This window comes from Rhinopithecus roxellana, chromosome 11, assembly GCF_007565055.1.
Source record: "Rhinopithecus roxellana isolate Shanxi Qingling chromosome 11, ASM756505v1, whole genome shotgun sequence".
Taxonomy (NCBI): domain Eukaryota; kingdom Metazoa; phylum Chordata; class Mammalia; order Primates; family Cercopithecidae; genus Rhinopithecus; species Rhinopithecus roxellana.
In genome coordinates, this window is record NC_044559.1 from 47,893,129 (window position 1) to 47,916,141 (window position 23,013).

The window sequence follows — 23,013 nt, forward strand, 5'->3', positions numbered from 1 at the left end:
CCGGAGATAGTCTCTAGCAGTGTGAGACAACCAGCACACCATCCTGGTGCTGCGCACAGCTCAGTGTCCCTGTCTGGGAAGCCCATGGCCCTTGGGGCAGAAGTTCTGCACAGAGAGTCCGCAGTGGGCCAAGGCAGTGGTCTTCAGCCCATTTGCAGAGTTACCTCGCCCCTCTATGCCTGAGATAAAAAAGATGGTTTCTCCTTCATGGAGAAGGAGTTGTTTTATTAATACTTTCTTAAAGTGAGCCACAGGATTAGTGCTGGGCCCCAGGTTTTAAAATCTTCCATCTGATATTCAGCCTCTTTCCTGTTGCGACCACTCCTTGTAAAGGTAATTGCACTTGAAGCTGAACCCAGCGTAACTGCGGCCCATCGCCCTCCCAGCTGGCAAGGTATCCTTTGCTTTCATTTTATTTATTGTTTGTTTATTTATTTATTTATTTATTTATTTTTGAGACAGAGTCTTGCTCTGTTGCCCAGGCTGGAGTGCATTGGCACGATCTTGGCTCACTGCAGCCTCTGCCTCCTGGGTTCCAGCAATTCTTCTGCCTCAGCCTCCGGAATAGCTGGGATTACAGGCGCCCACCACCACACCCGGCTAATTTTTGTATTTTTAGTAGAGATGGGGTTTCACCATGTTGGCCAGGCTGGTCTCAAACTCCTGACCTCAGGTGATCTGCCCACCTTGGCCTCCCAAAGTGCTGGGATTATAGGCATGAGCCACTGCACCCGGCCTCCTTTGCTTTTATCAAATTTAAACTTCTAGGAATATATTTTCATAGACGATGTTTCTAACCGTCTTTAAGAATTAATGAAGTTCTTAGTTCCTTTTTTTTTTTTAGTCCTTGGCTAACTATGGACAATTCTCAACTGTAAGGGAAAGATTTACTTCTTTATTAATAAGCCTCACTGTCTCCGAAACTCTTTTCGTATTCAAAGGGCACTCGCATTACCTGGCAATTACTCTTTCTCAATGAGGCACAGGTTGGTGATATTTGGGAATATGACTTTGGGGAATACAAACTCCGTTTAAGTCATGATTTTGAAAAAAATCTCTCTGCGCCAGTGAATGCGACGAACAGTTTCATTTTCAGTAAGTACTTGCAGCCAGTTGTCTAGTTGTCAGAAGGCGGGTTCATCGGCAGGCTCCTGGTGTCGGCGTTCTGCTGCTGGAAGGTCAGCGAGTTCCCTGGACCCCAGGGAAGCAGCTGTCTCCATGAAGGACGGGGACTATGCCGCTGGCCTTTCTTTTATTCTCCCACTGACATGGTATGAAGACATTTCGGTATTAAGCATCTTTTTTCCCAATTTCTCAGAACCCTTTGAAGATCTTACACTTGACTTCTAAAATTCAGTCCAATTCCTTAATAAGTATGTCACTAGTACAAGTTGGCTTTTTAACTTCTTAAGACGCATCTTTAATTTGAACTTCCATAACCACATTTTTATAATTATCAAATGGCAGGAAATAGATGCTGACTCCCTTAATTTTATCATTCTAAATGTCACAAGAATGGCAAGGCTCTTTAAAAGACAAAAGTTCTTCAATTAGGAATTCCCATGGTAACCAATATAGCTCGATCTTTTTTTTTTTTTTTCTTTCTGTGGCTATTTAAAGTATTTAAATTGATTTACATCCCTGTGGAAATGTGAAAAAAAAAAAAAGCCTGGATCCCATACATCCATTCCACCTGGAGTTCGGGGGTTCTGTTGTAAGCCAGGTTCTTCTTTTGATTCCTTCCCAGTATCTGCAGTGGAAGGTAAGGGTTTGCCCCTAAGCAGACGCCTTTTAAGTTTCCTTTACTTAGGAAGAAGTCATGATTTACCTTTGTATTCCTTTTGCAGTTGAAATTAAAACACAAATATATAAATTATCTCATTTTGTATTGCTCTTACACTTTATGTTGAACGTAAATGTAAATGTATTTTAGTGGCCAGACGTTAGAGGATAACACTGGCTTAATTTGTGCTGAGCGTGGAGCCCCTTCTGGGTGCAGTGAGGGTCTGAGCCTGTGAACCTCGTATCTGCCCAGCTTCTGCTGGACAGCAGTCAGAGATCTGCTGACTCAGGGTCCAGCCAGTCTCCACCTCTTCCTGGAGCGGGACACTGCACACCAAATTCACTGGTACTGCAGCCACAACCCTGGACACCTGGATACATGCATTTTCCCATCTTCTGCCACACTGGCCCTTTGCCTGAACTCCTCCTGGCCTTCAGTCTGAGGTCCTCTGGGGGCCACGAATGGCTCTGCAAAGTTGCAGGTCCCAATAGTGGGCTATGGGTGCTCCCAGCTGAGCACAGTCATGACTCTCACACTGTACAAGGAAATGAACATAGTATGCATGGATCCACCAGATCTTCACTAAGCCTCACAGCAACCCTAAGAAGAGGACAGCCATATTTATCCTCATTTCATCCGTGAGGAGGTAGAAGCTCAAAGAGGTCAGATGCTGCATCTGGGGTCAGTGTGGTTTTCTGCCTCTGGGACCCCCTACCCCTGAGGCCAGGGTCCATCCCCCTTAGCAGGTATGTGGAGCCCTCTGGACACAACGTCTTGCTAGGAATTGCATGACAGTTACTGATCATTTATCTTTTAAAATGGGTCAAGAAGCTGAAGGAAAGATGGGAAGTTTCTCAGGTATCACCTCTTGACAGATATTATAGCCAAAATACACACAGAGGGAAACATTTTGGAGAAGGTTGTGGCCATGATAAAAATCAGCATTTATTGAGCCTGTGATATGTGGCAGACACCATGAAGTGTGCATCATAGACATTACCACATACACCCCATGCAGCCAGAGGGTGACCAGCCACCTACTTAGCCAGGGACTGAGGGGTTTGCTGGGATAGGGGATTTTAGTGTTAAAACAGGGATGGTCCTGAGCAAAGCAAGGTAAGTTGTTCACCCCACCTGCCACCCCAAGGTTAAGATGGACTTACCTTCATTTTGTAAATAGAAAACCCATGGCTCAGAAAGTTGAGGTAACTGCTTAGGCTGCTCTGATGGCAAGAGGTGCAGCTGAGGCCTGGACCAATACCTGTCAGAACCCAAAGCCACATTTTTTGATCATGACACCTTTGTCACGGCTGTGAGAAACAGTCCCTCCTGCGATAGAAGTCTCAAGGTCATCCATATGACCAATACCTTGAAAAGATTTAGGTGATAAAATTGAGATTCTTAATTCTTTTGAAAAAAAAAGATTAAAAGATTAAAATCAGAAAATTATTTTCAAATAAAGTTTATGCCAAAAGATACAGGGACTTGCTCTGTAAGAGATAAAGTGTTTTGTGGCAAACAAACAAACATTTCAAGGGCAAAGTCAGGCGAGCCGTCTTGCTGTCTGCCATCCTGTAAGTCTCTCCATGCTCATGGTCATCTGTCGCCCAGTGTGAAGACTGCTAAAGGCAGATGACATGCTCAATGTTTCTCAGTTGACCATATTTTTTAATTGAGTTTTTAGACAAATTAAATTAATGAATTTGTTTGCTTATTCATGCAGAGTGAAAAGCAATACCCACTCTCCTCCAAAATAGTAGCTCAAGCTATGTTTTTGCAAATTGACATATGGTTTGGCTGTGTCCCCACCCAAATCTCATCTTGACTTGCAGCTCCCAGAAGCCCCATGTGTCAAGGGAGGGACGCTGTGGGAGGTAATTGAATCATGGCAGCAGGTTTCTCCTGTGCTGCTGTCGTGATAATGAATAAATTCTCACAAGAACTGATGGTTTTATAAAGGGCAGTTCCCCCACACACACCCTCTTGCCTGCTGCCATGTAAGATGTGCCTTTGCTCCTCCTTCACCTTCCACCATGATTGTGAGGCCTTCCCAGCCACGTGGAACTGTGAGTCCATTAAACCTCTTTTTCTTTATAAATTACCCAGTCTTGGGTATTTCTTCATAGCAGTATGAAAATGGACTTACACACAAATTATATTAAAATGCAACATCCTTACAGAAAAGTCTGCATCAGTCATAAGCACACAGAGCTCTGAACTTTCAAGTAAGCCAGCACCCAGATCAAGGAATGCGACAGACCCATTCTTCCAACCCAATCCCCTTGTTGCTCTTCCAGTCCCTTCACGCTTCCCTTCCAGGGATAACCATTGTCCCCACTTCTGACACCATAGATTAGTTTCACCTGCTTTCGAACTTTATATAAGTTGGATCATAGATTATATAGAAGTATTTTTATGTTTATTGAATATCTACTATGTGCAAGGTCTTGCATAGCTGTTCACTGAATCTAAATGACTTGGTTTTGAATGCCTCCCAGGTTGCTCTATAGGGGTGTGTGTGTGTGTGTGTATGTGTGTGTGTGTGTGTCCCTGGATATAGATCACAGAGTTGTCTTAGCAGTCAGTCCTCAAAAGGCAGGTTCACATGGTGACCAGCTTACATACTGTGTGTGTTCAGGAAGGCATTCCTGCTGTGTAAATGTCATTTAAATGTAGCATATCTATGAATTCAACAGGGTAATTTGGTTCCTATGTTGTTGGAAAGTTCTCTGAATGCTGAAGTCATCTGCACTCCAGGCTTGAGTAAACAACTCAGGACAACGAAGAGAGGAAGTTTCTGTTAGGTTTGATGGGGGGAGAGGAAGGTGACATTTGCTGTTAGGTTTGATGGGGGGAGAGGAAGGTGACATTCACATGTCCTCTTGTACAAGGGCTACCGTGTGAAACCTGATGTCCAGTGAAGACACAGTGATCCAAATAGATCACTTCCTTCCAGCCCCAGTGTCTACGCTACAAAAACACTTCCCCATTGAGGCTATCTGGTGAATTCTGCCTCCAATGTCCTGGGAGCAGTCAGCCAGAGCCCAGGGCAGGGGGCCTCCCCAATCTCCATTCTGCAGATCATTCTTTCTGGGCAATTCATGCTCTTTCCCACACAGAAATGTTTGAGGCAGTTTGTGAAAGGAGCATTGTATCAGGATGGTTCCTAAATCAGGTGGATTAAGGTATGGACGCTGTCTTCACCGCTTGCTTGTCAAATAACTGAACTCCTGACTTCTTCTTTGAACTCTGGGCTTCTAATCTGTGAAGTCAGAATAATAATAAATGGGTAGTTGTGAGCATTAAGTTTAAAAATATGTTGTGGCAGCACTTTGCACGAGCAGACTGTAGTATAAATGCCAGCTCCCTTTCCCTGGAGATAAGAAGTGATTGTGATTGTGTGTTAAGTTCTGGTTTAAGCTTCCTGGCTGACAAGGCAAAATCGAAACACAATGGTTTATATTGTTCTAGTCTGATTCAAAGAATGTCCCTAGTTTTTCAGGAAATATAAACACTTTCCTGGTGCTACATTCTAAGACAACTTTATTTTGTAAGCCTAAATGATTCAGTTAGGGTTTCCAACAATGGTTTTCACCCCCAAAAGATGGAGAATTCCCCTTTCTATTTCCATAGCGTGTATCCTTTAAAAAATACGAATCTGAGGCTATGATAGTGCAATACTAAATTCGGAAGGCGAACACCGTGGAGTTGGAATTGCATTCTGTTGCTCCATTTCTTTCACTATCTCTTTTTAGTGGACATCTTATAATAGGAACATAAATGGAAAGGGCAAGCCTGGAGTGACAAAGGGAATCCTCCATTCACTCTGCACAATGCTGCTGCTGGGCTCAGGACGTGGAGAGGGCAGGGGCTGTGAAGACATCCTGGTGCCTTTGCAGGGTCGCCAGGAGGATAAAGGGGATGGGCCAGCTGTGGTGGCTCAGGCCTGCAATCCCAGCACTTTGGGAGGCTGAGACGGGACTCTTGAGGCTAAGAGTCCCAGACTAGCCTGGCCAATATGGTGAAACCCTCTCTCTACTAAAAATACAAAAATTAGCTGGGCATGATGGTGCACACCTGTAATCCCAGCTACTTGAGAGGCTGAGGCATGAGAATTGCTTGAACGTGGGAGGCGGACGTTGCAGTGAGCTGAGATCGGGCCATTGCACTCCACCCCGGCAACACAGCAATACTCTGCCTAAAAAGAAAAGGCGGGGGAATGATGCAGACACGAGCTTTGTGTGTGTTCTTGCCATATCACAGGTAAAGGAGACGGTCAGACTGGGAGTCTTTTCTGTTACAAAATTATACATCTGGAGAATCATGGTGAGCATGAATTCCGTGTGAGATGCTGGAACGTGCCTCCTGTGCTTCAAGAAAGAGGCTGTTGGTTTGGGAGCATCCATGGCTTTGCTCTTTGGGCTGCTGGCCGTGGGGACCCTGAGTCCCGAGCTCTTCAGAAACCCCGGTGCTGGGGAGGCGAAGCTGTCTCCTCTCTCCCTTTGCACAGAAATTCCAGAATTTGGATTCTTTTGTAACCTCGAGCTGAATGTTCAAAATGTTGAACATTAGTTCTTTTTTCGTTTTTCATATAAGTACTTACACACATGCGTAAAAAAGAGCCAGTAACCAAGGGCTTTTCCCAGGCCAGCAGTGGCCTGGGAGTCCAGCCCACACTCCCAGACTCCAGCTGGGAGACACAAAAGGAAGGGAACTTGGGTGGAGACACCCCAAGATGATGAGGTCCTTGGGAGCCTCCAGGGCCTCCAGGAGCTCAGCTGCCACCCAAGAGCACCCTAAATCTCAGAAGCTAGCCAATCCAATGGAAGGATGGCAAGGTCTTTTCGGTATAAGCACAGCTTTGAGGATGAAAGGGTTGTATTTGCAGAATTAGTTGGAATCAGAACTCCAAGCCTAGAATGTCCTCCCACCTTCTACCCACCCCAGGACTGGATTCCTGTCCTGTGAGGCCAGCTGAGCTCTCCTCCCTCATTACCTGTCCCCAGGTACAGACCTTCCCCTCACACCATTGATAACTCATCTGTTGCATTTTTTCATGTATCCTGAAGCATCTACACAGTAGGCATTCAATAAATACCTGCTGAGCAGTGGATGACATAGTATAGCCACAGATGAAATGATGCCTACGACCGCCTACAAAACTCCTGTTTTATTATTCCAAACTCTGAAAACTCACAGTTTGGACTATTCTTTTGTTAATCCTACAAGGAGTTAAGTTGACTAATGGACACTCAAGTTTCCATCATGGCTGCACTCACAAAAAAGATCACCTGATATTTTCCCCTTGTTACTATGGAAGATCTTAGGTGGATCATATTCCTATTCATGTCATAGGAATCGTTTACTGGGGAAGGGTCATTTCATTTCAATTATGTTTTGAATGATTAGTCGTTTCAAAAATAAACCATCCCTCCAGGTTAAATTTATCTGGGACTCATGGTTGGATAAGCTTCTATGTCATTAAAATTAATTGATGTAGCAAAATCAACTGCAATCGTTATTCTGTCCCATATCGGTGGCAGAACCAGGAAGGTGCTCACCGTCTACAGATAGCGGCAGAGGTCTCTGTGTCCTTTGTCCTATGCAGAGACCCTGCCTGTAAGTCTCACTGAACTGAAAGTTAGGTCAGGAGTCTCTGTATGACCTGACTGAGAGCTTCATGTTGTCAAGAGTCTGTACAAGGCTAATGTGACGCTCACACTGGGGCTGGTACATTTGAACAAATGGTTCACTTCAAACATTCACATCCCAAAAAAGGACCCCAGTGGGCATAGGGAGTTCAGCCCAAGACGAAGCATCAGGGAACTGTTGGGAACACGGAGCTTACAGTAAGAGACCTGGGGTAGGGTGGGGATTGGCACCCCCCTGGAGGGCGTCTTCATGTTCTCGATGCTTCTGCTTCCTCTGGAAGGCAGGGAGGGCCCTTCTCAGCTCTCCGCACTGTGTGGAGGAGTCGGTGAGATGAAGCCTGCCCAGTGTTTTCACTCGGTGCTGCGCTGAGGTGTGAGAGCCCTGTGCATGGTGCCCCGGCCTTGCTGTCCTCGCGGGTACTAGCGCATTCCAGTTCCTTTAGAGAATGAGCACTGGGGTAAGGACGGTCAGATGTGTGCCCATCCTGGCCTGCAGTGAGCACTTGCCCCTCACAAGGCAGTTCCTGGGGAAAGTCTCCAGCATGCGCGATTTACAGTTTAGTGTAAACGGAAGGAGGTTTATTAGAATCTTGGCAGCTCTAGAAGGAGACTCTCAACTCTCCATTGGCTACAGAGCCCGGCCAGCCATGTGGGTGGCTCGCTCAGGCCGGTCAGAGGTTCCTGCTGGGATGGCCAGGGGTGCCGGGAGAGCTTTCCCTCAGCATATTCAGACCTCAGACTTCCTGGCAGATTCAGGTGCAGCATTGAACTTCAGGCAGTTTTCCTAAATTCAACTTCCAGAGCTTTTACCTTTTCAGAGACCCAGCCTAGTTTACAGAAGCCCAGCAGAAACTTTTTATCAATTTGCGTGTGACTTTTAGATGAGTTTGGGGCTGTGTGGGAAGATGGTATTTCAGCGTCCTAGGCAGGGGCACATCCTATAAACTGTGTGCTTTGACACCGTGGTGCTGCCTGATCACGAGGGTAACATGGGGGAGGAGGAATCCTTGTCAGTGTCCTGTCTGTGGTCTGCTGGGCAGTGACCACTTCCCCTGACCGCTGCCTGGAGACTCCTCCTCCACACACAGCTTATCTCCCAGGAAGCGATTCCTGGCCCAGGCGCCAAGGGCCCAGGGTTTTCCTAATGTTGAGGACATTATTGCCCAGTGGCATAGAACATGGGATTTGGAGTCAGATCTGGCTGGATTTGATTTCCGGCTCAACCTCTTGTGGACCACGTGACTTCATGTATGTTACTTCAGGGTGGCCGTGAGGATCACAGGATCCTGTATGTACAGTGTCTAGCACTGTGTCCCAAGGACCCTTTGTCCCCATAAATGTGATTATTAGGTAGCAAGGTGGTGCTATTCTGACCACTGGGCATGTGGCCCCACCCACGGCCACCCCCAGGGTGCGAACAGTAGCCTTTCTGTCCTTACCTGGGCCTTACCCTCCACTGTTTCCAAGCTTGTCCACCCAACGTTCTCTCACTGGATCATTACCATGATGCTGTGGATCATCAGTAAGTATCAGTGACCTCATGTGTAGTGGCCGTTGAAGCACAGAGAGGTAGAAGGGCTGCCCAAGGTCACCAGTGGGCAGGGATCTGGCTGGAGAGCACACGCTGCTGCTTCTCCCTCCCTCGGACTATGGATTACAGGAGAGACCAGCAGCCGTGCAGGTGGCAGGTGGGAGGCCTGGGGTTCTGCAGGTATGAGCAGACACACATCAGTCCCCTCTACCACCGGCCTCTAATGTCCCCACATCACACAGAGGCCTGGGACCGTCCGGCTGTGCGGTGCAGCGTCTCGAGCACATACACTTTGGGATGATTCCTTGAGTTGTAAAGAAATAAAATAATTTTCCTTGAGAATGACGGATACACTGCTTAGCAGTGGAAGAGGAGAGCTGACCTTTATAGGTAGACAAAACAAAATGCCTGTCAAACATTACACTTTTGTTGCAGTATATTGTTCCAGAATGGAGCGCTGCATATTTTTGTTATAATGCTGTTTTTGTTTCTAAATGAATACTGCAGTGTTCTTTTATGTGGAGGAGGGATTCATTACTGGTTCACAGAACTTTTTCAGTGGTGGGGAAAAATAGGTGCTTGTCCTCAGCAATGCGTACCAAGCCTAGACACATTTCTGTTAGGAGCGCAGTGATTTGTGAATTCCCTGACAGCTTACCTTTTATTATGAGCTCTATTTTAAATGGAGACATGTAGCTTTTCCTCTTCAAGACGATATAACAGATACCCAGAATCTTCTCTGTTATCTCTCGTTTGTTTTAAAGCTCGCCTCTTTCTTGTGCATTTTACAGGGATTCTTATTTATGAACTAGTTTAAATGGTTCAGATCAGGCAGTTATTGTGGGGTGGAGGATCATTAAACCAAGAATATTTGCAAATGTTTCAGCAAAGTGGCTAGTTGATTGGCAGATTTTTCATTCATCAGCTTTCCTAATTTTCAGAATCTTCCTAAGGAATATCTAACAAACATCTCTGCTCTGAGTACCATATTCCTGAAAAAAAAAATTGATCTGTTTTCAGGATGGGTCTCCCCTTTTCTCATGCTAATGTATTTTCTTAGTCTCTCGGTAATATCCTATGCGTGCCTGTGAAGGATGCACCACTTTCTGATAGCTCTGCGCCTGAACCCTCTGTCAATGGCAACACCTCACCCAGGCCCCCAAGCCAAACCCACAGTCACCCTTAGCTTCCTTCCCTTTTCCCCACTTCTCACATGCCTCCAAAGCTTGTGAGTTCTGCCTCCTCTATCATTAAATAGCTGCCCCCACCCCCGGCCGCCCACCACTGCCCTGGAGAACACTGTTTCATCCTGCACCTGGACCACAGGTGTGGCCTCATTAGTCAGGAATCCGCAGTCCACACCAAGCCTGATACCGTCCCTTCTTCTTCTCTGCAGCCATCACAGTGACCTTCTCTGCAGAGAGCAGAATAGGAACGCCCAGGCTTGCAGACTTCTGCAGCCCCCTTGTGGCTTCAGCCCACAGCCAAAGGTCTCTGCAGCATTCCAGGATCTGCCCATCTCACATCCCAGGTTAACAGTTGTGATTTATTGGTCCAGGCCTTATACTGAGTTCGGTGTCAGGTCCTTACCTCCTTTACTAACCCAGCAGGTAAATATTATTATCTCTGTTTCGCAGATGAAGAAACTTAGGCTCAAAACTGTTAAGTGATTTGTTCCAAGGTCAAAGCCAGGATCCAACTTATTTGCTGTTTCTAGAATGTTCCATATACTCTCTGGCTTCCTTGCTTTTGTTCATGTGTTCTTCCTGGGAATTTTCTTCTTGAGAAAGATGCCCTAACTTTGGCCAAACACAGGTTAGTGTTCTGCTTCTGTCTTTCATGGCTGCTGAGCTTGCCACGACCTAGCTCTGCTCACCCCTGCATTTCAATGATCTGTTTATAAGCCTGTCCTCTGGACTTCTTTTAGGGTAAGGAGTTTGGGGTTCTGTCCTTGTATGTTTTTAATCTCTAAATCCTAAGCAATTGGCATAGAACTAGCACCTAGTAGATGCTCATTAATGTTAAATGGCTGGTTTAGCATATTGATGTACTCATTCAACTAGTGTTTTATGAGTTTCTGGTACACGCACAGAACTTTTCATATACTGAAGATGTTCAAGTCAGAGATAACAGGGTTTCTGTTCAGAAACCAGCAAATTAGCCATGGATGCTCTGCCTTTGGGGGAGGGTCTGCACCTGCCTTCATCATCTGTAAAGTGTGGAACATACCTGTCCACCTCATAGCGCAGCTGAAATGGCAGCAAACATCCTTAATGTTAATCCAGAGTCCTACTGTACTGTGTTGTTGTGGAGATGCTGTGAAGACACAGAAAGATGGAAGGGGCGGGCAGGGAATAGCTGGGCACCAGGAGGGATACAACCAGGGCGGCCCAGAGGGCTCAGAAAAGATGTCGAGGAGCGAGTAGCACTTGACCTACTGGATCACATGTCATCTAGTGGGTTTGGGTGAGACAGGCTTTATGGGGTAGGGAGCAGCATGAGGGAAGCAGGGGGACTGTGCTGTGTTGGAGCCTGTGAGACATGGTTGTGTGAGTGAGTGGCCTCTGGAAGGTGGATCACTGTGGTGTCTGCCTGACTTGATGCTCTTCCTGGGAGCTTCCAAACCTGCTAAGCAATCCAGAGGGCTGTTTACCAACACACGCTACTCTTCTTATCCATGCCAATCTCATCAGCAAACATGCTATTTCCCTTATTCGTGAACAAATATTATTTCATAATAAAATGATCTTTCTGAATAATTATTTAATGCCAGAGCTCATCCATTCTGCCTTAGTGAGCATTGCTTTGCCCTGGCCTCTGGCCACAGGTTACCGTGGACAGCCGAGTGTCAAGATCATCACCAACCAGGCCCTTCACACACGTGCTTAGCCTCATCACAGACCTAGGGTCACCTGGTGAAAGGCAGGTGTGTTTCCAATTGGCACTCTAAAAAAGAAAACCTGCAAACACTGATTTAACATGTCTGAGTATTAGAGATCATTTTCTCTGGGGCTCACTGAACAGGAATTAGCTCAAGAAAAACATCTTTAGCATGCTCAGTTACCATTAGGGTCAGGCAACCAGCAGGCCTGTCCTGAGTACATTTCAGAGTCTGAGCCCAATTGGAGGAGCGAGGGAGGTAGAGAGGAGTAAAACAGTCCTCGTTGTCAAGGACTGCTCCTCTGGAGTCCCACTGCACTGCCCAGTGTGGGGAGTCCTTGTGGCAAGCTACCCTATGTCTCTGAGCCTCAGTTCCCCCTCTGCAAAGTGGGTCTAATAACAAACTCCCCATATGAGTATTGAGAGGATGCAGTGATCCCTGTTGGGTGCTTAGGCATGAAGTTCCTGTCCTTACAGTGACTTTCTTCTGCAAGGGTCTTCTATTGGTGGCTGTTAACACCATCCATCCCTGTCCTCAAACACTAGAGCCCCTGCCAAGAAGCTACTCATTGGGCAAAGATTTTTTTAAAAAAATATGACAGTGACTATCACTATCTGAGAAGTGTCCATGCCCAGCACCAAGAGGTGGACAAATCCATAGCTCTCCCGTCTGGGGCTTGGAGGGCACCCCTACACCTCGGAAGGGAGCCCGGAATCAAATTGCCATGTTTCCAAATTTGATGCTGATAATAATGGCATAGACAGACGAGGCAGTATGGAAACCAGCAGACACTTGTACTTGCAAAGAAGGATTTGTCTGGCTTTCTAATTTGCATGTTTCCTAATCCAAAGAGGGTGCCTCAACCGTGGAGTAATTAGAGAGTATGTGCCTTGGTCGGGGGAGGAGGGAGCTTGAGAGGCAGGCAGAGATGCACGTGGATCTGTGCTGAGCAGCTGCCCATGAATAATTTCTAAAAGTTGCCAAATATTTAGAAGTCCTGCTCGTCTGTCATAGACTGGCAAAAAGGATGGTTGAGAAAAATGGGTCCTTTTTTTCCCCCAGCCTTAGCAACATTGTTTTAAAGATTTCATCTCCTTTTCAAGGTGGTTTGAGGCTGTGGGGTAGGCAGGATCAGATTCTACTAAACTTCTTCATTTCAGGGAGGGCTTCCTCCCCCGAGTTCAGTAGCTCCTTCTGTCCTGTCTTTCATGCATTAGAAAATATAGACATTAACAGCTTTACTGTTGCCTGGAAGGTAAACAAGGAAGCTGTGAGTATGACATCAGTGTGAATCGGAAGCCTAGATGATTCAGAAACGTTTTGCATTCTTCTATCATTTGAATTACCCACTGGAAGCAGAATGAAGTTGTCTGATAGAATGCAGAGACAGCCACAGAGGCCGTGGCTGCAGTTCCGTCCATTCCCACTGCACTTCATTCAAGTGATGAGGTCTCTGTTATTTTTTTATTTGGAGTAATGATCCTGCTCTTTTACCAGTCCATCTAAAGTAATGGTCATGGTGCTTGAGTGTTACTGTGATTGAGGGTGAATGACAGTTCTTGCTACCCCAGTGTTCTAATTGATCAGGACAACTCAGTGTCTTTGGGGAAAAACTGGAGTCCAAGAGAAGGCAGCCAGGATTGAGGAACTTGGCTCGGGGGGCTGGTCATTCACAGTAAGATCAATATCACTGGCATTTAACAGCATGAAGTGGAGTTTCATTCTTGTATCCTTTCTTTATAAAATTTTAATACATCATGAAAAGTTCACATTTTAGATATACACATAGAAACGTGTATGTAAACATGTTAAAATAAAATGTAAATGCACTTCCAAAAAATTCTTCCAGGTTGCTGCTCATTTAAAAGAGTAGCTTGGAGACACACGTGCTACGCAAGCCACTTCAGCAACCTACATTCTGCCCACTCGAATGCTTATGGCGCTTTAGGCCAAGGGTGTGTGTAAGAGGCATTTTCCTTTTGTCTGAGTTTGGAAAGATTGGCCAGTTCTGTTCATTTCAGAAGTAATTTGAATGTTTCCCTTAAATGGAATAGTTCCAAGGGACTGATTCTAAACGCTGTAGTTTTATTTTCTTCTTTGCAAGGTAGGAGGCACAATAACGTCGCTCGGTCTTTCCATATCTTGTGATTAATCGGGACCCAACCCAGCAGCCCGGCCGCTTCCTGTGGGCGCCCTCACTGGCCTGACCTTGCCTGCCCCTGCCCCCCTTCCTAAGGGCGGATTTCCCCTGTTCCAATGTTGTCACACTGCCTTTTTCCCAGGGCCTTGTCGGGCTTCCTCCCTGCCTCTGTTCCGTGGAAGCAGAGTGGCTGCAGCTGTGCGCTCCAGGGACTCACCAGCCAAAGCTTCAATTCTGTGACCAGGCTGGTCCAGGCCTCTGTGGGCCAGGCTACTTCCAAAGACCCGCTTCTCCCACATTAAATATATGGCCATCCCAGGGCTTTCCTTTCTGGAGCAGAGAACTTAATGGAGCACTCTCTAGGACTGGAGAGGATTTTGAGGAATAATCCAGTATCATTATTGCCATCTGCAGAATGCCTTTCCTACACCATTCCTACACTAAAGAAATTACAGCTTCACTGGGAGGAAGGAGATATAGCAAAAAAACAAACAAAACAAGCAGACAAGACTGGGTATAGGGGCTTACGCCTCTAATGCCAGCACTTTGGGAGGCCAAGGTGGCCAGGTCGTTTGAGCCCAGGAGTTCGAGACCAGTCTGGGCAACATCAGGAGACCCTGTCTCTACAAAAAATACAAAATTAGTGGGACATGGTGGTGCATGCCTGTAGTCCCAGCTACTCGGGGGGTGGCTGAGGCAGAAAGACTGCTTGAGCCCAGAAGGTCAAGGCTACAGTGAGATATGATCGTGCCACTGCACTCCAGCCTGGACTATAGAGTGGGACCCTCTCTCAATTTAAGAAAAAAAATAAAATAAAACAAGCAGACAAACATACATTGCAATGTAGGACGGCTTCTCCCAGGAGGCCTAGCCAGGAGTGGGCTCAGCAGCCCCAGGCAGGCATCGCTGCTGCCCTGTCTCCTCACTCTGTGATGCTGATCCAGAGCCTCACCAAGCCTCAGTGTCCTCATCTTTAAAGTGGGTCTCGCCGGCCGGGCTTGGTGACTCAACGCCTGTAATCCCAGCACTTTGGGAGGCCAAGGAGGGTAGATCACGTGAGGTCAGGAGTTGGAGACCAGCCTGGCCAACATGCCGAAACTCCATCTCTAGTAAATATACAAAAATTAGCCAGGTGTGGTGGTGGGTGCCTGTAATCCCAGCTACTCAGGAGTCTGAGGCAGGAGAATCACTTGAACCCAGGAGGCAGAGGCTGCAGTGAGCCAAGATCCCTCTGCTGCACTCCAGCCTGGGTGACAGAGCGAGACGCCGTTTCAAAAAATAAATGAACAAATAAAAATTTAAAAATAGTAAAGTGGGTTTTGCCTTACCTACTAGGATAGTTGTTAGATGTGGGAGAAACCCCACAAGCAGCACCCAAGGCACTCCACAGCCCAATAAATCTAAACTCGTCTCTCCTTCCCCTTACCCATTCAAGAGAACAACAGGAAGCTTTCCAGTGAGTGGAAGGACGTTGTGTCAGCTTCTCACCGACCCCACTTCGCAGATCTGTCTGCTCGAACCAACCTCCCCAACCCCCAGCTTTTAAATGTTCCTCTTTCACAGTTTCAAAGCCTGTAGCTCAATACTACAGTAGCCATCGGCGTCACAGTGTTGGCCTAATGGAAGTCTTCACTTGGTAAAGGTTTACTTTAGAGAACATTATGATTGGTCTTTGCTCTAATTCTTTAAGAAACTGATAGTCGTAGTTCCATACTATCATGTGTGAGCTACAAACCAATAAAATACATGATCTATTTGGAGAACAAAAATTAGCGGAATGTTGTAGTGCACACCTGTAGTCCCAGCTACTTGGGAGGCTGAGGCAAGAGGACTGCTTGAGCCCAGGAGGTTGCAGCTGTAGTGAGCCATGATTGCACCACTTCACAATAAGGCAAGAGTTCAGAGTATTCTTGCCTTAGTTTTTAAAAATTAGCTTCAAGTTTAATTTCAAATTATGATTTGTGTTTGATTGGGGTTGTCAATCATGCAACCATTGACAAAGTGCCAACAGGTTCTACCAAAATTGGTCTTTTCCCTTGTGATTTTAGTCTGGTTTGACTCAAGCCTGCTGCCGCTGTCTGCAGCCCCGCTCCAGAAACTTCTGCATAGCATTGGGTTTTATTTTACATTAAAAGGAATCAGCATTGCATTGGAAGATTGATCATTTCTATCAATCCTCTTGAGATATTGGAGGTATAACTTCCATTCCTGGCTTCTTTCCTCACTTGGCTCCAGTCAAACACCACGAGTCACTCTTTTTAGCATCTTTTCTGGTTCATTTTGGAGAGTGGAAAGGATGTACTCTTGTAATAAGTTATTCCTACAAAAGAGCAGTTCCCCTATCTGCAGTGATCCTCAAGTAATCATTTCTTGCCCAAAAACCGATTCCCTCCCAATCCCCTGCCATCGTGCTCTATGTTATACTGGGTTCCACTGCACCCTGGAAACCCTCTGTGCTTTAATATGTTATTCACCAGATTTTCCCCAGTTGTTTTATGTAGCTGCCCCAGCAGATGCTTTGGCATTATATAGACTGTCTTATACGTTTCATTTATAATTGTTGTTAGTATATACAAATCTTTTTTTTTTTGTATTAGTAACTTTGCACCTTGTGACCTTAACTCATATATTGCCTCTAGTGGCTCTAGTGGCTATTTTTGAATCCTTTGGTATTTTCTATGTAGACTATTATGTCATCTGAGAACAAAGTTTTATTTTTTTTCTTTTCAATGCTTATGTCTTTTGATTCTTTTTCCTAACTTATTGCATTGGCTATGATTTCCAGGATAGTGTTAAATAGGAGTGGGACAAATCCTTGCTTTGTTCCCAGTACTGTGGAGAGGTATTACATCTTTTGCCATTAAGAAGAATTTGAGCTGTAGATTTGCCCAAATAGACTTAAAATTCCTTAGTAACCAGAAGTATTTTTTCTGCTTCTTGGGCTTCAAACATACCTCATGGGTCAGCTTTTAAATATATAACAATATGCATTTAAACATTTTTTTAAAATATAACAATTTATAACAACTTTTAATTGTATGCTGTAGAATCTTGATTTGATTTGATTTGATTTAAAATCTAGTTTTGTCGGGACTAAGATAGCAAGTAGTCTATTTTAGTGGAAAACATCATGTACTGAATTCACTGTTTAAAAATAGTGACAATCAAAACGTGCTTCCACCCTTCACCAGTGCAGACATACAGTGATGACTGAGCAAGGACTCTTTCACAGGTAGATAGCAGCCTAATCAATAATCCCAGTGTGAGGCTGCCATCCTGACCACTCAGAACAGAACAAGCAAGCTAAGTTCATCCACTGAGGAATGGGTCAACAAAATTGGTATATCCATGCAGTGGAATATTATTCAGCCATTAAAAGGAATGAAGCACTGGTACTTGCTACAATAGGGATAAGTCTCAAAAACGTAATGCTATTTTAAGTAAAAGAACCCAGTCACAGAAGGCCACTTATAGTGTGAGTCCATTTATGTGAAATACTCAGAATAGGCCAATCTGTAAAGACAGAAAGAAGATTGGTGTTGCCAGGGGCTGGGGAGAGGATGGAGCTTGGGAGCTAGTGAGCTAATAGTGGGTGTGGGGTTTCTTTTTGAATGATGAAAATGTTCTAATATTAGATTACATGGATGGTTTCAAGTTGGGTGAATATACAAAAAACCATTGAACTGTACATTTTAAACAAGTGAACTTTAAGGTATGAAAATTATATCTTGATAAAACCTTTTTTTTTAAATAACATGAGAGCTAAATTAATGGGAGGCTGGGCATGGAGGCTCATGCCTGTAATCCCAGCACTCTGGGAGCCCGAGGCGAGCAGATCACTTGAGGCCAGGAGTTTGAGCAGCCTGGCCAACATGGTGAAACCCCTTCTCTACTAAAAATATAAAAATTAGCCGTGTGTGGTGGCACATACCTGTAGTTCTGGCTACTCAGGAGGCTGAGGCAGGAGAATCGCTTGAACTGGGAGGTAAAGGCTGCAGTGAGCCAAGATCGCCCCATTGCACTCCAGCCTGCGTGACAGAGCAAGACTCCGTCTCAAAAAGAAAAATTAATTAATTAATGGGAATGGTCAGGCTAGATAATGATTAAGCTAGAAAGCTGGGGAAAGGGAGATGCCCCAGACTAGGCTGTAAAAGGCTCTTTTGAGGGGAGGATGGGCTAAAGGAACGACTTGAAGGGGAGGGAACCCTACAGGCCACAGCAGAGGCAGCTGACTGATAGAGCATCTTGGGGGCTAGGTCAGTGGCCACACCCCACCATCAATCAACTGACCATTAGAGATTTTATTAAAGTTTGGGGTAGGACATGGTTAAAAGCTGATAATTGCAGCCAAAAGAAGTATCAACTAGATAAAGAGGTCTCCAGGAGACCCTGAATAATGAAGCAAAAATGGGATAGTCGACTAGTGCTATACAGAAGGAAATGGTTAGAATTAGCAGCCAACTCCTGTTAACCAGAAAACTAACTTTTTTCTTCTTCTTCTTCTTTCTTTTTCAGACTATAGCCTTCGCATTCCCTCGGTGAGTACAAAACATTTTTAAAATTATGTCTGATGTACGGATAACTAGCTTAAAATAGTATGTGGGATTTAATTATTAGAAGAGCATTGTCTTCTTGAGAAAGAAGGCCGTATGGTCAGCATGTTATATTTGAATTTTATGCCTTACCTTGCTTGAACAGGCTCATATCACACCTTTTTGTTACATCATTTGTGTGTGTGTGTGTGTGTGTGTGTGCGTGCGTGTGTGTGTGAAATTTGGCTCAGCTGCTTGGTCTCCTGAAATGTATTGTTGAGGACACAGTTTCTACATCCTTTCCTTTCACTGACTTGTTGTTGCTTTTAGAAGGGTCTAGCTTTATCTCAATGGCACACATCCGACCACTATTCAGGAGCGTGGGAGCACATAACTGCATGATGGTAACTGCTTCTTAAATTGATCTGCTCTAGAGAAAACTGCTGAAAAGGAGCTTCTCTGGATTGCATGCTCAGTAAAAGCAGTATCGGGGTGTTGCATGATTTTATGACTTTTGGGTCCAGGCAATGGCAAAATTCCATGGCCTTAATGTCCTTAGAAAAAGAAAACTTTAAACAACAGAGCCCTTTTGCAGTCTACTTAATCAATTTAATGCTGTTAAGTTTCCTAAACAAATCAAAGGACGAAAATCTAAGAGCTTTCGCAGTGTCTGCAGCGTGCAGGCGAGTGGCTCGTGGACTTCTGGGTGTGCTTGCTTTCAGCGGGCAGCATGATGCCGGCCACCGGGAAGCTGTATTTCCTAAATGTATTGCCTTGTTTGAAAGGCACTGACTCCGTTCTGGAATCATTTTCAGGTCAATGGATCAATTATTGTGCCCCAGTTGGCCCTCTTTTTTAGGCAGGGTGCCCTTTGTGGCACTGTTCCATCTGGGCATCAATGCTTGTTGTCGTTCTTGGTGTGATCAAATGCATTTTGACTGTGTAGATTGTTTGTCTCTTTCTTGGTAAGGAGTGTTAAATAAAAGTAATGATTGATTAAGCTAGAGAAGAGAGATGCCTTCATTTGCCACCTACTACGTTAATTTTGTTGTCCGTGTTCTCCATTGCATCATTATGAGACGTTGTTGATTCTGAATGGGGAACTCTTCTTGGGTAAATGTCAGCGGTGGGATCAAAGAGAAGGATCGTTACTGGAATCATATTTACAGGATGGAGGATTAACTATATGAAATCTGCAATCCCTTATTGCCTCAGAATCCTCTACAAGGGGTGTTGGCTGGTCAATACTGGTTCAAATGCTTATTAAACGTGGCTTTCCTCAACAGCATTGGAGCTGCGTGCTTTATCGAATGCAAGTGTGCCTACCATGCTAAAATGAAATATTTCAGTGTCAGATCCCACAGCTACAGCTCCTTTTGAAATACAGGGCTCAGATTATGATTTGTTACAAGTGTGTGACTTTTGCACCCCTTCTCTCTCCACTCAGTATTGGCCCCTCTGCACCCCGTTTTGCCTTCTGCCACTTCCAAAATTTCGTATTTTTCCCGGCAAGTTGACCTGCTCCCCATCAGTGAGTCAGCAGCTCCCGCAGCTGAGTGATCCTGTGACAGGTGCTTCCGGGGCTCCTCCACCTCCCGGCATTGTCTCAAACCCGGCAAGAGATTCAGAAGTGGGTGCCCTGCCCAAGGGTCACTGAGTGTGTGTCCAGGAGCTGACTACCTTTCCTCCCTGCATCCACCATGGGTAGTTGGCAGCCAGAGTAGCCTCAGGGGGCACCTCCCTTTTCCTGGTCTCATCCTTCCTTTGCCTCCATTTCTTTCTTTTCTTTTCTTCTCTTTTTTTTTTTTTTTTTTTTTTGAGACGAAGTTTCACTCTTGTTACCCAGGCTGGAGTGCGATGGCATGATCTCGGCTCACTACAATCTCTGCCTCCCGGGTTCAAATGATTCTCCTGCCTCAGCCTCCCGAGTAGCTGGGATTACAGGCAAGCACCACCACGTCCAACTAATTTTGTATTTTTAGTAGAGACAGGGTTTCTCCATGTTGGTCAGGCTGGTCTCAAACTCCCAACCTCAGATGATCCACCTGCCTCAGCCTCTGAAAGTGCTGGGATTACAGGCATGAGCCACCGCACCCGGCCCTGCCTCCATTTCAGTGGGAAAGTACAGCTCTGCTTCAGGAAGATCCTGAGTTCCTAGATTAAGGGTACTTCTGATTCCAGAAATCATTCTCTGGACACGAGGAAAGGGTTTCGAAGCCTGGGTCTCCTATCTGTGCTGCCTTGTCTGCTGCCTTCGTTTGGGACCTGCCCACTGGGCCACTGATAAGGTTTAGCTCTGTGTCCCCACCCAAATCTCATCTTGAATTGTACTCCCCTAATTCCCACGTGTTGTGGGAGGGACCTGGTGGGAGATAATTGAATCATAGGGGCAGTTTCCCCCATACTGTTCTCCTGATGGTAAATAAGTCTTCCGAGATCTGATGGTTTTTTATGGGGTTTCCACTTTCACTTCTTCCTCATTCTCTTCTCTTGTCTGCGCCATGTGAGACGTACCTTTCACCTTCAGCCATGATTGTGAGGCCTCCCAGCCATGTGGAACTGTGAGTCCAATAGGCCTCTTTCTTTTGTAAATTGCCCAGTCTTGGGTATGTCTTTATCAGCGTCATGAAAACGGACTATTACAGCCACCAAGGTAGAATACCAGACTGATCTATTAGCCCATTGCATTTTCACTGCTAAGCATTTGAGACTTGTACAGAACATCAGGATATCTATTAATGGAAGGGAACTTACTTCTCACTTGTGGGATTCAGAGAGGTGCTTTTGAGTCAGTTAGAACTAAAAGGGTAGTCCACGTTGGGCAGGGTGGATAAGCCCCCTAAGGCTGGAGATGGTGCCACAGCCACCACCCACACTGGCCAGCTGACTGCAGAGGAGCCTAGTCACACGTGCTGGATGAACACATCAGCCTGTGCGAGCCTTCATTTCTCTCATCTATCCATCACTTCCTAGGATGTGATGTGACATTTAAGTGAGATGATCCAAGGTAGGCATTTAATAAAAGCTAGCTATGGACTGGGTGTGGTGCCTTACGCCTGTAATCCCAGCACTTTGGGAGGCCAAGGCAGGTGGATCATTTGAGATGAGGAGTTCAAGACCAGCCTGGCCAACATGGTGAAACCCTGTCTCTACTAAAAATACAAAAATTAGCTGGGTGGTAGTGGCACGTGCTTGTAATCCCAGCTACTTGGGAGGCTGAGGCAGGAGTATCGCTTGAGCCTGGGAGGTGGAGGTTGTAGTGAGCCAAGATTGCGCCACTGCATTCCAGCCTGAGTGACAGCGTGAGACCCTGTCTCAAAAAATAAAAATAAATAAAAGCTAACTAACTGTGGTTGTCACTGCTACTCTTATTATGATCGTCATCACAGAATCATGGCAACTGTTTCCAAATTTAAGGAAGATATTGAACTGGATTGTAACATATATGCTGGTACCATAGTGAGTATCAAAAGGAGTTCCCTTTACTAGCAGTAATCTACTTTTTCACTTTAAAAAACTATATTAATATTTGACATTTAGGCCGGGCGCAGTGGCTCCCACCTGTCATCCCAGCACTTTGGGAGGCCAAGGAGTTCAAGACCAGCCTGGCCAACATGGTGAAACCTTGTATCTACTAAAAATACAAAAATCAGCTGAACGTGGTGGCAGGCACCTGCTACTTGAGAGGCTGAGGCATGAGAATTGCTTACACCTAAACCTGGGAGGTGGAGCTTGGAGCGAGCCAAGACCACACCACTGCACTCCAGCCTGGGTGAAAGACCAAGACTTGTCTCAAAATAAATAAACAAACAAATAAATAAAATAACATCCAAAAAAACGAGTCTTTTTTCCTGTTAAGCTGGATTAGGAGGGGGTCTCTTAAGTAGAGTCACCTGTTCCCATGTTTTCCTTTCCTTTTTCTTTGTCTTTAACAATAGGTTTGTGAAAATAACACCATAGTTCATATCAATGATCAAATATGACCAAAGTTCCTTCCACTGGAGAACGCTTACAACTCTCCGGGTCTCTCGCATAGTATTTAACACAATGGAATTTCAGAATTGAGAATTTATAAAAGACGTATCATTAAGGTTTAAATATTTTCTCCAGACTCTTTGAGGTCTTATATTGTTATACATAAGGGTATCCACTACAAAGTGAAATTAAATGATTCTGTAACTTGACGATTTCACTTTGGTTCATGGAAATACCCAAGGAATAAAAGAAAACGAAATTAACATGTGAATATTCAGCAACCGTGAGCTTCAATTTTAAAACGTACTTAGGCTTCCCTTCACTCGCTTGCTCTTCTTTAGTAGTCTGTTTCCTCCTCTGTCACTTTTGAGAAGTGTGATTTTTTTCTCTTCTGACTCATTTGTGTTTCTTGATGTTGATTTGAACGGCTACCATGACAGAAAAAAAAAAAAATCTGTTATTTTTAAAATAAAGTTCAGGGTTCCGACAGGCAGGGGGACCACTCCAAGCTTGCTTCTGG

At 45.2% G+C, this 23,013-nt stretch overlaps 1 protein-coding gene across 4 annotated transcripts in view; it reads left to right on the forward strand.

Annotated features, from left to right (window-relative positions):
• Positions 1–23,013, forward strand: part of PTPRE (protein tyrosine phosphatase receptor type E) — a 178,930-nt gene that overhangs the window by 55,904 nt on the left and 100,013 nt on the right. For all 4 annotated transcript variants that reach the window (XM_030940254.1, XM_030940253.1, XM_030940251.1 and 1 more), the window contains exon 2: positions 18,502–18,524. Coding sequence is in view for 3 of the 4 variants with exons in the window: in XM_030940253.1 (XP_030796113.1) it covers positions 18,502–18,524 (23 nt within the window). In the remaining variant the exon portion in view is untranslated. The remainder of the gene's footprint in view (positions 1–18,501; positions 18,525–23,013) is intronic.